This window comes from Acanthisitta chloris, unplaced genomic scaffold, assembly GCF_000695815.1.
Source record: "Acanthisitta chloris isolate BGI_N310 unplaced genomic scaffold, ASM69581v1 scaffold1269, whole genome shotgun sequence".
Lineage (NCBI taxonomy): Eukaryota > Metazoa > Chordata > Aves > Passeriformes > Acanthisittidae > Acanthisitta > Acanthisitta chloris.
Window position 1 is genome coordinate 237,702 of NW_008690650.1, and position 15,461 is coordinate 253,162.

The 15,461-nt window shown below is 39.2% G+C and overlaps 1 protein-coding gene across 1 annotated transcript in view; it reads left to right on the forward strand.

Annotated features, from left to right (window-relative positions):
* The window catches only part of THEMIS (thymocyte selection associated), a 73,203-nt gene extending 63,784 nt beyond the window's left edge, over positions 1-9,419 (forward strand). Inside the window, exons 5-6 of the mRNA XM_009081879.1 lie at positions 261-414; positions 9,283-9,419. Coding sequence (XP_009080127.1) covers positions 261-414; positions 9,283-9,419 — 291 coding nt within the window. The remainder of the gene's footprint in view (positions 1-260; positions 415-9,282) is intronic.
* The last annotated feature ends 6,042 nt before the right edge of the window (positions 9,420-15,461 follow it).

Genomic DNA, 15,461 nt, shown 5'->3' on the forward strand with positions numbered 1-15,461 from the left:
AGGGAAGAAGGACTGGAGATATGTTTTATTGGTAATTTCTTCACATAGAGTGTCTTCTGGTCATGTTGTTTTGTGATGTACATGCCTCAAAGACAAGCGTTGTGGTAAACATTATTGATGACTTCGACAGATAGATCTGTGGTTAAAACTCACAGAAATAACCCAAAGAATGTTGCTCTTACATGTCACATCTCTTGAAAGCACCACTTTGGAATAAGAATTCACATGTAAAGCTAATGTGCTCTTCTGTGTGATTTCAGAACTTCTGTGTTGATGCCACCAAGAAATTGTGCTCAAATCAAGCTGCTGATGTTTCGGAATTGCAAGTTACTTGTCAAAAGGATTTGGTGCATTGTGAGAATAAGAGAGACATGACTGGGAAAGCTACACTAGTGGAAACCACTGTGATTAAAGGTCAGTTAACATTTATGGTTTGAGTTACTAATATAACAAAGCTTAACCTCAGTCCTCATGAAAAATTCACATACAGGAGTTTCTTTTGTGATTTCACATGGAATCTGTGGCTTAGTCAAAAGGGATGAAAAGGAAACATTTCTGTTTCTCCTCCATAAATGCCATAAGGCAAATTCATCCAAGCTCTCAACAGCAGCATGGTATTAAACTCTGTTTGACACTGCAGCATGAATATTCAGTGTTTTTTAGGAACAGACGTTTGGTAAAGATGCACTTTCTTTTTGCTTTAGGATGATGCTTACACATAATCTGTTAAACAATACCTATCTAGAAAGGTTTTAAAGATGAGTAAGCAATCTGCATTAACAACATGAAGATGTCTTCAACTCACGTTTTTGAATTTTGAAGAAAAAATAATATTGAGCAAATTACTTGACTGATAATAGTCTTTAAAGTCACATTTGTTTGGATTTCCTGTAATTTTTGATAGCTGGTTAGTTTTTCTACTTATCTTTCACGGTTTTCTTTTTCAGAAGGGAAGTGTATTGAGGTTGAGAAGATAGATGATAACAGGACAAATCCAAATTATATTTATATTAACTTTGCAGTTAATATATAAAAAGAAGAATTGATTTCATTAATTTGTCAGTCACAGGTTATATCTGAAATATGAGCACATCACATTAATTACAACACTGGAACATTTGAAAGACTAAAGCACATATTCTCATCCTCACAGCATTTGTTAACTGATAATTGATATCAATATAAAAACTTCCCATAAAGTTTCTCTTTATTGCCATGTCATTCACTGTGTGAGCCTCTGAAAAAGGATTGTCTGTCTGAAACTTTGTATATTGAAACCTGAAAGCAGCATAAAAAACTTTTATAGAAAAGAATTACTGTGGCATGTTGAATATTCACTGATCCTTATTGCTGTGGAAGTTGATTATTTAGGGATTGATTTTCAAAAATATTTTGGTATCTGGCTGCTTTGAAATATAATCCTAAATTTGTCCTTTCATGGCTGTGAAAAATCTCACTGCAGGCCCCATTTTGTCACTGATTCATGATCTGAATAGATATTATAGGGGTAAATGGTAAAGCTTACATATTGGCAGCTACAAAGGACAGTATCCTCTGTTTAAACCCCAGAAGAAAAGAAAGAATACCAAGATGGTTAATCTGGTACTCTGAGGGCTGACTTATACACAAGCACAGAAGTCATTGTTTTTGTAGGTACTTGATGGTTTTAGACTCCTCACAGACAGGGACAGTCACACCATCTGAAGTCACATCATGGCTTTACAGTCGAGATTCTTCAAAGATTTCTCTGAATGCAGATGCTCAGTTCATGCAGTGAGGAGTGGAGTCATATAGTCACTTCCTGTGCCTCTTACAGGAACTGTGCAGTAGTTTCTAAACTGAGATCCCCAGGCTGAGAAAAGAAGTTTGGAGCTACTGTTACTAAGGCTTCAGCTCAATAACAGGATTGGGAGGTCATATAGTCTTTCTATTTCTTGAATTGGAACCATTTTCCTACTGTGAGAGTATTTGTTACTGCCTGTTTTTCTTTGGTCACTGGGCACCACCAGGAAAAGTCTGTCTCCATCTTTTTTTGCATCTTCCCATCAGGTATTTATACCCAGTGATAAGATCCTCCCTGAGCCTTCTTTTCCCCAGGCTGAACAGTCCCAACCCTCTCAGCCTCCCCTTCTATTTCAGATGCTCCAGGCCATTAATCACCTTCATGGCCTTCTGCTAGACTCACTCCAGAATGTCCATGTCCCTCTCATACTGGGAGGCCCCAACCTCAGTATACTGAGGACTCAGTACTCCAGCTGTGCTCTCACCAGTGCTGAGCAGAGGGGCATGGATCTCTGCTGGCATCACCATGCCTAATGCAGGCCAGGACATTGTTGGACTGCTTCACCACAAGGACACATTGCTGGTGCATGGTCAGCTGGTCTGCTAGGACCCCAATGTTTTTCTTGGCAAAGCTGCTTTCCAGTCATTCAGACCCAGCCTGTGTTGGTGCATGGGGTTATTCTTCCCCATGTGCAGGACCTTGCATTTTCCTTCAATGAACTTCATGAGAATCCTCTCTGCCCAGTCCTCCAGCCTGTCCAGGTCCCTCTGGATGGTAGCACAAACATCTTGGCTTCTCCTCTCAACTTTGTATCATCTGCAAACTTAGTAAGCAAAACTTCCATTGACCATGCCATTAATGAATCACTGTGTCTGTAGCAGACACCCACAACATCACTCATGTTGGTCTGTCTGTTAAATCCTGACCCAGAAGCTCTCAGGGGCCTTTTCACCTGTCCCTAGGCAGAGGGCTGCCTCTGTTAGCCACGTTACCAGCAAACTTCCTTCTCCTTCACACTGCTTTTTAGCTCATGCAGTTTGTGGTTCTGGACACTAGAGAGGAGACCTGAACCTTTTGCAGCAGTTCATGACTTGGACCTTCTACTGAACATGTTTCAACACTATGGTGAAACAAGGCAACATTGCTGACTGTCTCATCTGCCCTGCTTGAAGTCTGCCTGCCTTCTCTCTCTTTATTCACATTGGTCTTTAGTCAACCCCATTATGCCTTATTCATATGACCTTGATAATTCTTGAACAGAACCTTGATTTTTATTGTGATTTTTTAACATTCTAGCACAAGTCTATTTTTCTTAGTCAAGTCTTCATTTGTTTTTAATTTTGAAACCATCTAATTGAGAACAAAGCTTTTCTAGGGAATTTTTCAGGTTTGAAAATATCTTCTCTTAGCTGTTCTTGCCCCATTTCATTTGGTCTTCATTCCATTAAGATCCTAATTGTTGCTGTGGCATCCCTTCTGAGAAAGCAGAGTTTGCTTTTCTGCTGATTGAAACCTACATATCAATCATCATGAGAGATTGCTGGCTTAACTCTTCCTGATTCCAGTGGACTTATCAGTCATGCTCATTTTTATCCCACCTATTTTCCTGAGTTTATGGCTAGAGACCTGTTCTTTGCAGGCAGCCTTAGGTGTATGACCAAGAGTATGAGAGAAAAAAATGGTGTTAGGACTGCTGAAGGCTTGAGTGCCTCTGGTACTGCAAGGATTCACACAGTAACTCTTCCCAGCAAGACCATTCTTAGCCGTGTATCTGATTTCAAAGCTTGTCAATCACGTCTCCTGATTCATTTCTCATGAAAGTTGCAATTAGTTAATTTGAAGTTCATTCTATATACTGTATTTATTTAGACTACTCATGGAATACGAGATAAAGAATAGCCTTTGTTACTGAGGGTAGGAAACAAACTTCTAGTACCTATGTTTAGTACACAGAAAATCAGGAGGTAGTATCATAATGTTTCTGCTTTTGCAAGACTAGTAAATTACTTCTTGTTTAATTGCCTTGGAGGATATCCCTGTACAAACTTTGTCTAAATTGGAGCATAGCGTGAGTTTGAACTAGGCAGATTTAACCTAATCCAAAGAACAGTGATGGATTGTATGCTGACATACCCAAATCGAAGCTAACGGATTTTATGAAAGATGTGTATTAGTCTAATCCAAAATTATTTGGTTTCATTCAAAGATAACAGCAGAATCATACAGGAGATCAGATTAGATGATATGGCAGTTCTTCCTGGCCAGCCAACAGATCCCCATGAGGCCACTGTTGCGTGCAGCAAGCTTGGCTGTTCCAGAGAGTATACTCTGCTCTGCTAATTCACAAGATAATGGATTAGAAAATATGTCAAGACTAATAACACAGACACACTCCTGTGAGTTTTGAGTGGGAGGAAATGCACCATTCACTGACTCATCTTTAAACTTCTACTGATGAATGTTAAGCCACGCTCCAAAGAACCAAACTGTTTCAAATTCCTAATAAGGATGTTGAATCTGTGCTCTCAAAAAAACCCCAAAACAACCCGTTACAGAGACAATTATTATTTCTTTCCAAGGGCCAGATAGTTTTGAAAGCAAAAGCAATGTGTTTTTCTTTCAGTTTTAAAGTCTCTATTGTCTTTCCTTACAGAGTTCATGTTAATAAAGGTAGGATTTATTTTCCTTGTTTCTAAGAAATTTAACCTTTTTTCCTCTGTTGCAATTAAACCTGAATAGGCCACTAAAGCTATTAGCTTATTTTCTTATATTTGACTGAGTTTGAATTCATTAGAAATAGTAGCAATATCTACAGGAAAATAACTCTCATCAGAAATCTGCTGTACCAGTTTTTCTTTAACCTTAAAATTTATTCCAAGTGGAGTTTCTAAAGCATTACCTAATCTTCTTACTCATGGCTTAGATTTCTGGAATTGTTACAGTCTGCAATAAAACAGTGTTTATGTTGATTTTGTTTATCGATGGCAGGATATTTTAGGGAAGGTATTTATATATTCTGTTTTTAGGCACTTGTTTTAGGAGGCCAGTGGGCTGGAGAGAGAAAAGACGAATGAGCCTTCTGACTGCAATTTAGGATGCACATATCATGTCTACTAAATTTAGCAGCAAAGTTGGTTTAAGAAAATTCTGCCCCTTACTGTAGTTTGCTGTCCTATTAGTTAGGACTATGACACTGTGCTCTAAGCACAGTATTAAAAAGAATTAAACATAATAACCTCAAAGCTCAAAGCATAACATAGAATTCTGAATTAATTGGGAAAAAAAAGTTGCTCTTTTTTCTATGGCATCGCAGGGGTTTCATATTAGCATTCTGAAATAGGCACATGGGGATAGCAACCTGAATTAGTAATCCTTTACTGTGTGCATGTATGACAACTCTCTCCAGCTTCTACACTCAGCTCAGTCTCTGATTAGAGCAAAACTTGTATTAGATTCTTTTGCTCCTATCTATGGTCTTGTAACTATCTTAAAAATAAAAAGGACTCTTTTTCTTGGTTTTTGGGCTGCAAACACGAAGCTTGGTTTTGACTGACACATCTTCTGAGATAAGTTTAAGAAAAAAACAACAAAATTACTTAAAATAGGGTGATCATATAATTTCATAGGATGGTAAGTACACTTTAGTAAATTATATTTAAAGATTTTTCAATCAGCTTTGCCGTTAACTAAGCCATAACTTGTTGCACAGCAGGAGGAAGAAAGCATAGGCTCTGAATCCTTCCATATTTTAAAAGTTTATTAGAATGATTGATTTTAATTGCAGTAATATGCAGAGGTTCCAGGCAGAAGCTTGTAGAGGTGGTTGCAAAGAGGAGGTATTGCAGTGTTAGATGTAGTGTAACTATAGGGTACTTCATGTCAGTCCCCTCTCCCACTCTCTGGGAGTGCTGCCTGGCTCTGCTCCCCCAGTCCTGTGCAGAGCAGCACCTGAGAGCCTGGGGACATGTGTGATGGTGCCCTGAGCTCTTCTCCTTATCCTCTTGCAGGAATGTATGATGAGGCATGAAATATGTGATTATTTAAAACTTGTGGCAACCATTTCTGATCTGCAAGAGCTGCTGATACACTAGGGATTTATTTTATATGAAGCTGTAGTGCAACAGTGGAAATTAGGTCTCAAAAAAGATCAATAAAACCAGCAAAGTACACTAGGAGAAAAACTGAAAAAGAAAAAAATTTAAAAGTAAAAGGACAGTGAAAGAGGTCAACATTTGCCTCTTTCAGGAAATGTAAGATTTTTTAAAGAAATTACATTTAAGATTAAACTTTTCCAAACAATGAGTTAGTAGGTTCCAGAGGGAGATAATCATTACCCATACATGAATTGCAACCCAACAGTCTATATGAGATATTTTGATTGGGGCACTTAACAGTTTTTAAAGATATGCTACATCATCACATGAAGGAATGGTTGATGGATATCAACTCAAGGAACAGCCCATTAGTTTTATGGGCTCTGATTCTGCTATCACTGAACAGCTTTCAGTAGCAATCCCTAAGGAATTGGTTCTCATCAGCACTGACAAGCATTAGAACCAGGTCCACATCAACTAAGATGCTGCTGTTCATAAAAACACTTTGTCTTATGCATATCCCTTCAGTTCTGCCCATTTTCACTTAAGTGATGAGCAGAAATATGGAAGTGGTTCTACCACGTTGAGTTCATAATACTATTATGCAGAATATTTCACTTCTTTTTTCAAGTTAGGCATAAATAAACAATAAATGTTATTCTGTGGTTGAATGTTAATTTATGCAGTGTAAATACTGAACTGAAATATTTACCATAGCTATGAAACTGTTATGGTCACACAATCAGAGGCATTTAGGTGTGCAGCCTTGTATGTACATGAGCTGGGGGCCCTAGCACTTGTTTCATTCAAGCAAAGGTTTGATGGGTTGGGTTACTTCTGTTGCCTATATTTTGAAGAAGGGCAGAATGGAGAATTATGACAACCATTTCTGACCTTGACATTTGTGAAAAACAGCAAGTATATTCCGAGAAAAAACCCAACAAATCCTACTCACGTGAGGATACAAGTGAGATAAATGGAAATTTTTAGCCTGCAGAGCACTAGTCTTCCACTATAAAGGCAAATGTAATTATACAAATTGTTCCAGGAAGAGCAGAATTAATGAAATTTGGTTTAATAAGTACTCAGGTCTGTTGTCCCCTACTGCTTCTCTCTGCTTTTCCTGATAATAACCAAAACCCTCCTTATGGTGCTCCTATCAAATGAAAAAGAGCAGGTCTGGAGCTATGTGTGTGTTGAGTGGCCAACCAATATGCACATGCTGATTTATCCTGCTGTCTGCTGCCAAATGGAGTGTATAACAGCTGTGTTCTGCATGCTTCTCTTTCAATAGAGGAACTAATTCAACTCTCGCTTTTGTAACCACAGTGAGACTTCTGCCCCCTTTTCAAACCTGACTGAAATTGGCAAAAATAAACTTGTAAAAGTACCGAAAAGGTTGATGGATGGATGGATAGAGAGCATGATGACATAAGCCTTATTTTCTTGGCAGGCTGAGATGGCCTACCTGATTCGGTAATTCAGTGTTGAGGCTAATAGATTTTTCTCCAAAGAGGGAAGAAAATTGCATTGATTTCAATGTTCAGAATCCCCTTGGGACTGTTCAGCTTGTCTCATTCATTGCTTAATGCTTTATTGAAGTGTAAATATATACATTTCAGAAGGCATCCTGCACAGGTTTGGGGCTGGGAACAGCTGTGATTTAGTCTGGCCTGGTGACATTAATTTTCTTTCTCCTTGAGTTGTCTTGCTTGGAAGCGTATCATTTTGTTTGCATGTTTTTGGGAAAGAAGAAAGTCAGCTATGCCATCCATGAGCAATCTGTACCTTATATCCATATTAGCAAGTCTAAGTGCACAAACAATATTTCCCTTGCTGAATCACAGGGATTAGCTTATTCTTTCAGTGCCTGTTTTATTCATTAGTTTACTTTTGCTGATATCAAACACAGCCAAATTGCAAATGAACTACAAACCTGGAAATGCTTATTAACAGGATAGTGGCCACATGTGTGAGTGAGATCTTCATTACATTTCTAATCATATGTTTGGGGGTTTGTTTTGCTTTTCTTCCTTTTGATGCCTGGAACTGGAAACACTTGGCTAATTTAGAAGTGGGGATTTGTGGGTCAACTGGTCTACCATAGACTCTGTGCTGGTGTGGCCAGACAGCTGCTTGATTAACTTAGTGTTATTTCTGGCCTTAAAAAACTTACAAAGGAGAGGATCACAATGTCAGAAAGAAATGAGCAATGTCCAGTTTTTTGAGGAGAAACACTTCAGCCGTGGAGAATCTAAGGAGGAACACAAGTGGGGTTTGGAGACTGCTCAGGGATTATACAGTTATTTTGTTGGTGAAGGGGCACATGGTTGTCGCAAGAGTAAACTTGGGAGGATTCTTGTTTGAGAAGCTTAGTCCCATAAAGTAGGACCTGTTTGACAAGCACAGTCTTGTGGGAGGTCATAAAGTGTATTACTGCAGGTTGTTTCACATTGTGTCATAGCAAATTAATCAACCAGGAACAGATGTACACAAATCAGTGGTTGACACTGTTTTGACATTTCACATGAATTTTTTTGCCTTAGAAACACAGTATCCTCTCAGCTTTATTAAAGATGAGGCTTCCTGATAAACTCCAAGAGCGAGCTGCTCCTGGCAAGGGAACTTTGATGATGCTTCCACCACACCTGAAGCTGTTGCTGTGCCTAGATGCAGAGCAGAGTTTGCCCCAGCATGAGGGCTACTAAGAGACTTCCAGGGACTATCTCTGCCCTTGTGGGAAAAGATTGCTGTTTTCTGAAAGGTTTGTCCTCAGTATTGCTTCAGGCTAGTCTAGGTGGATATAAAGAAATATACTTCAAAACTTTTCATTTCAACCTCAAACCTGTGTCTCTGTTTATTATATCACCTTCTGAATAAGAAGCAACTAGGGGTTCTAGCTCTAGGAAATCCCATGGTAACACCATGGGTTCCTAGCTGCAGGAGCTCATCTTGCCAGGCAATGAAACATAAGAGAATGAGAGCACATCTGCAGTAAGGATAGCACACATGTCTCATGGCAAGTGGACTGCTCTTCTCTTGATACAGTCAGATAATTTTATCTGCCTGTTTTTATGCTGTTAGTGATTGCACCATTTAACCGTTGTAATACACCTTAGAGTTTTTCGTACGTAGATAGCAGGAAGTGCTCAACTCAGAGGTACAAGTACTATGCAAAAACTGAAATAGGATTTCTTGAGTGAAGACTCTCTTGTAAAATGCTCAGCTCATTTTCATTCTTGATCTGTCACAGATACTGTTCATGAACTTGAGCAAGTCCTGTAAGATCTCTGTGAAAATGATAAAAGTAAGATGAATATTGTTTTCTTTGGTTGTTTTTTTTCTCGGGCCAAGAGCAGAAGCTTCCATTTCCTTGCAGTTATTTTTTTTGTGTTAATTTTTCAGGCCTAGCAAGAAACTGTGAGGCAGAAAAGGAAGAGGAAGAAGAGCATGACTACAATTATGTGGATGAAAATATAATTGAAAACATAAGAAAAGTATTTCATGACACCAGCATTAGAAATAAGCGCTTCAGTCTTTGAAGGAAAAAGGTGAGTGTGACCTATGATCACTTATGGATACAACCAAGTGCAGGCAGAGTGATTTTTCAGACTGGCTGATGACCTTCACTTCCCAAAACAGGGAAGGTTTTTATCCTGGGAGCTGCCATTGTTCCCTCATCCTGTGAATAAGGCAACTCTGAGCTGCCTCCTGTGATCCCTTGTCACTCTTAGCCGTGTCATGCTAGTTAAAGTGTTACCAATCATTGTTCTCTTGATAGAAGTGCACAGGCAAGGCCAGGTTTATGCATAGAGACAAAATTTCATTATGCCAGCATTCATTCTTACAAAACCACACAGAGAACCAGAGACAGGCTTTCTATCTGAAAGCTTGCTTATTTTTTCCAATTCATGCCAGTTTGCTGTAACAAATAATAATACTCTGAATGCAAACCCTTTCCTCTTTTCAGAAGTGAATGCCTTGTTGTGCATGGCTAAGGTTTGTCACCTAAAAAGCTTTCAGGAACTACCTGTGTTTTCATTAAGTCCTCAAGGTTCTGCTCTGGCAGTCTGCAGAGACTTTAAGTGCTAGTGAAGAGGGCCTTTGCTTCTAAAGATCTCCAGGCATCATTTCCAGCTAAACACAGTTTAGAATTTTTCTAGATGTGATTGAAACTGTGTGGTCCCAGCTCTTTTCACTCATAGCTGAACCTTCTATGAATTTCACTTGATTCAGCTGTATTGCTTCTCTTGTGAAGAGAAACCCACAAAAACCCAGCAAAACTTAGAATATTGTGTTTCAGAGATTTAAAAAAATATTTTATTATGAAGTGGTATTTGATTTCAAGTGGTATTTATTTTTATGTGGCATGTGACGTTTATATTGTATTTGAATTAAGCAACATACTGAATCTTAAATAAAGTGTTATATTTTTCCTGAAATGCTCAAACCCCTCACAAACATGACATCTAGGGTGGTGTGTCGTATTTGTGCAGCCATCTCTTCCCCTGCTCACAGCCAAAGAAACTCCAAAGTTACAGAACAGTCTGGAAAATGAAGCAAAGTAGAACATTTAACATAACACATTAATTTCAGGGTCCACATGCCACTGAGGATGGGGACTTGCTGTGTCATGTAAAGAAGTGGAGAAAGAGATAATTTAACTCTTTTTTGACTAACATAGCCCTTGTGACTATAGGCATTAAGGGAAAAGCACACTTTCAAGTAGCAATGCCAGCCCAGAGGATCAGCATCTGATTATACCACTTACTGTTGTGGCATCAGCTCCTTTAAGTCTTTATCCACCTGCCCTTTAAACTCCCTATCAATGGAGGCAAGGTTTCACTTTATTAGTTGTCTTCTTTGAGGACTCTAGCAAAACATGAAAGAAAGGACCTTTGCCACCTTGAGGGAGATCATTGTCTGTCTTGGATTCTAATGCAATCCCATAAATTATCATCCTCGGTGGCTGACAGAAGTATCCACCCACTAAAATCATTAGCTAGCTAAGGAATATGTGGCTCCTCCAGCCTGCTGGTCACCCCGACCATCAGAAATACTCTATTATGGCTTTTTTTTTTTCTGGCATTTAAAAGTTCTGTTAAGCTTCCACACTTGTACTTGTGAGCATTTGAGATATGGGTGTATGAAATTAATCTTTAATGTGGGTAAAAGTCTTATAAAACATCTAGCTAGGTAAAATAACAAAACTAGCTGGTTTAGGCTTATATATAGGGAAATAATGCACCAAAATATGTTGTCTCTTTCACCTGTGCCAAATGCCCAATATCTGATCATGTTAGTTCTACTTGAAGAATTCATCTGTCAATCATTTCCCACCCGAAGACCATTCTTTCCTATTTATGCTATTTATTAATATCCACATTTAATTATTTGGTATATATGATCTATCAAAATTAAATCTATAGATCAAAATTACTTTTAAGTGGAGTCATTAGGAGGAAAAATAGCTTAAATGAAATATAGAAGTAAACCTCACCAGTCAAGTCAAGTCGCTTTTTTCACATTCAGAGCAAAAGCATTCCAGGACTTAGGGTGAGCACTAGACACTGCTAGTCCTCACCCTAAGGAGGAGGGAGAAAGAAAGAGATTTGCCTCAGGTCATTGCTATGTTAATTTTGATACAATAAATGTACCCAGAGGGTCAACGATGTTAACATGACCTCATCACTCCAGAACAATAAGCAATTAAGCAAGGGACTTCACTACAGATGCCTGAGCTTGCTATAGCAACAACCATCGTTAACATATTTTAACCTTTCATTAAAGATTCAAGAGAAAGTAAGAAAAAAACCAACACCCTGGAAGCATTTTAAATGTGTGGCTTTCTTTTTAACAGGACAAGTTTCTCTCCTTTTACTGACATGATTTGGGTTTGCTTTTTTAATGAGGGAAGCCCTCAGTCTGACAGTCTTTTAGATGGCATTAAAGATGTCAAGAACGGCTTTTCTTGAGTGTGAGAAAATGGGAATAGAGAACGTCCATTGCAATGAACTGGAATAACCGTGGTGCTGCTGTAATGTCCCCTCCTATGTCCCTGCAAACACAAATGAGCTGGAGGCATGCAGGAGCTGCAACAAAACCAGAGAAGGGAGCTTCTGTCTCCAGTCCTGATAGTTGCTTGTAGCGTCATGGCTGAAAAAGGATGGAAACAACATGGTCCAGCCACCTGGAGAGCTGAAAATGAGTGCTGGTGTCAGGCTGTTTCAGGACATTGCTTTTTGGATTTGAACTTCACACAAGTGCTGAAAAAGGAATAGTCGCCGTTGACTAAGCCTCTGTGCTTATTAAATAGGAGACAAAAAAAAAAAAGGAAAAGTAGAAAAGAGAGAAATGCAGTAGGGAATGAAAAAGCTGCACAGCTGTGTTTTCTTGTTCTCATAATCCTAACAGCTGATGGGGGTTTTGTTTGTAATTTTCTTTATTTTCAATTTGTACCAATTTTTTTAAAAAGTAGTTGTATGAAACAGATCAAGGCACACCTTTTTTTTTTTTTTTTTACCTTGGTTGTGCTGGGATGCAGGTTCCTTCATAACTGAAATCTAGAGAAAGTGCTACAAATGAAGCACAGCCTTTCTGACCCTACCGCATCTTCATTAATCCTTTTGTACTGTTTTTCTAAGGCATTTCTCTGGAGTTTTCATACCACTGACCCTCTAAGTTAGTGTTTCTTTCATAGAAAAGTCTCTGACTGAAAGGCTGCAACAAACATGCAGAATTGGAGTGGGGAACCCAAATCCATGACTGTAGTTGTGTATTTTCAGCAGTTTTGAAAGTCTGTCTCCTAAGTAAATTTTCAGTGCAGATTTGGGGGCATCATATACTTTGCTAATTTTCATTGTTACGTAATTTTTCTACTACCTGGTGTTTTCACTTTTCCCTAATATGCAAAGTGAAGCTTTTTTCCAGGTTGCAATGAGTGGTGATTACAGAAGGAAGAAAGAGTAAAGAGGGAACGAATAAATAAGAGAGCTGCAAATCAGTTCTTAGCTTTGACATAGGCAGAACTTCAAACAGTCTGTCTCAAAGCAGTTGTAGGTTCAGAGACCCTAAGGGCAGGGAAGACTACCATGATTATCTGCATGTTCTTTCGATGTGCACAGACCCTGCCATTCCCCTAGAGGGCAGATTCAAACTTGTTTTTCTAGTGTGGCAGAGCTGGGAACAGAGACCACTGGCAAAGTCTTAGCACACTGGCATATTGCCAATAAATATTAATTTCATTATTAATTAACTCCCCTCCAGGCCTGCACCTCTGTTACATCAGCCCCAAGGCATACCTGTTGGGAACCTCTCTACGAGAGGGAGGTATCTCTTCTCCCACGTCTGTCAGACAAGCAACATGACACAGGCACCCGGAGTGTGATCATACTGGAGAAATACATGGAAAAACTTTTGCTGGTGTCAAGACTTTATACTGACTAAATGAAATTTTTTGCTCTTAATTGGTCAAATATTTCCCTAAACTGCATAAGCTATACTAGTAAAAGAAAAATTTACTGGTATGATTTTTACACACTTAGGCAAAGTTGCTGGCATAGCTGTGTTGGAGTCATATATTAGCTTTATTTTGCTGTAGTCTTGGGATTGCTGGTGTAATTGTACTGGCAAACCATTTTATGGCACAGGCAAGCACTAACTCGCAGCCATTAAATTGACTCAAGAACTCGTTCGCCTGCACTCTCTGTACAATTTTTAAATACAAATGTAAAATTTCCTATTTCTCCCTATCATTTTGTTTTGTTTGTTTTCAGAGACAACTGAATCAAAAGAATTCTGAATTTAACTGGAAAGAAGTAGGAAGCTGTGTCCTTCACACATTAAGACTGCCCGCGACTGCAAGGAAAAGCTTCTCATTAAAGTGTCCTTCTTGTCTCATGAAGAGCATATGAGGCTGTAATTTAGCTATAATAATCCCCTGCGAAATTAAACTGCTTACTTGTCCGAAATAAGAAGTCAAACCAGCTAATGTCTTATGACCCTTTGAAGAGAAAAAGTTCTTCTGTACATATCTATTAATGAATTCAGATAATAATGCCAAGTCCAATCCTTCATTCTTATTGCATCTGAAATTTCAGTTGATTTCCTGAACCACTGTAGGGCATATGTAAAAGGAACATCTCTTACTGAAACAGCTGCATGGTTGTTTCCTCCGGGGTTTTTTGAGAAGGGAAGGGTAGAAAGGGGAATGCTGTCTAAGGTGTACATCCCTTTCTTTAGCCAATCTTACATGCTTCAGGTTAAGGCTCAAAACCGGAAACAACCAGATTCTGCCACTTCCAGATGAAGAGCAATGCACAAGTAGTATTGTTGCATGACATGTAATTCACCCTGGAAAGTAATGCCACTCCTCACAGAGGGAAGTGCTAGTCAGAAGGCCCAGGAGTGCCTAAATTAGATAGCATTGCCATCTCCATACCCCCTTGCCCAGATAAAGTTATCTAGAATCACACTGGAGCTATTCAGCAATGTGCTGAAAATGAAGCCAGAAAGGATGGACAGAAGCTGGAGCTGAAAGATTAGTGTTCATGCCAGCCCCCCCCAGCTGAGAAAAAGGAGGGCACGTGCTGCCCTCCTTGAGAGGTCTGGGAAAAGCAGTGCTGATGAACTTGGCCTGCACCTTGTGGTACCTTGTATTCCCACACAAGGGTTGGGGGAAGAGGCAGCCCCAGGTGCCTCTCTGCACCACTATGAATGGATGCAACTCACTGGAGAGAGGGCACAGAAAGAACAGCACAACTTCTTCTCCTTTTCCAAACTGAACAAGTGTTTGCTTTGAAAAATTTCTTTTTACTTTAAACTTCCAAAAATGCAAAATTAGAAATAAACAGCTACATGGTATCTGAAAGGATACAAAATCTCCCTGGCCCAGATGGAGGGACTTCCCTCTGTATCCTGCCCCTAGCCTGTGAGCGCCAAGCAGGTACAGGATGATCCTCTGCTTACATGGATGAGTATCTCTGTGGGCTTGGCAATGAGCACATAATCAAGGCTGGTATTAGAGGTGCCGTTTTCCTGTCTGGGATCCATGTGTGCCATCACATGAGCTGCACAGATTGGGGTGCTTAACATCTTTGGGTGGCACTGGACCTAGTCCTCTTGTTCTGGCAAAGTGAGTTTGATATCCATCATTTCTGGCATATAAGAACAGGGCAGCTCATGCATAGCGAGTGTTGAGTATCCAAAAGTGTTAGATCTAGGACAGGTGCATAACCCTCTGGCAGTGATTTGACTTTCAGGGAAAACCATTGAGAACTGAATGTGTAAACACACAGTTGATGTGCCAAGAGTTTCCAGACTCAACAGCAGCTTGATTAGAGTGGCATATCCAGAAATCCCAGACAGCAGGTTGGAGAAAGGGAATGTGCTTAGAAAGCCAAGATATACTCTATTTTTAGTCCTCCTGAGGAGTTAAAAACAAATGCTCACAAAAATGCCTTAATATACTTTAAAGAAAAAGTCTTTTTGAGCAGACAGTATAGTATCTTCAGACTTGTCTATTAAAATTGTACTGAATGATTAGTTTTCACTAATGCAAATTAATTTTGGATTTCTTGATATTG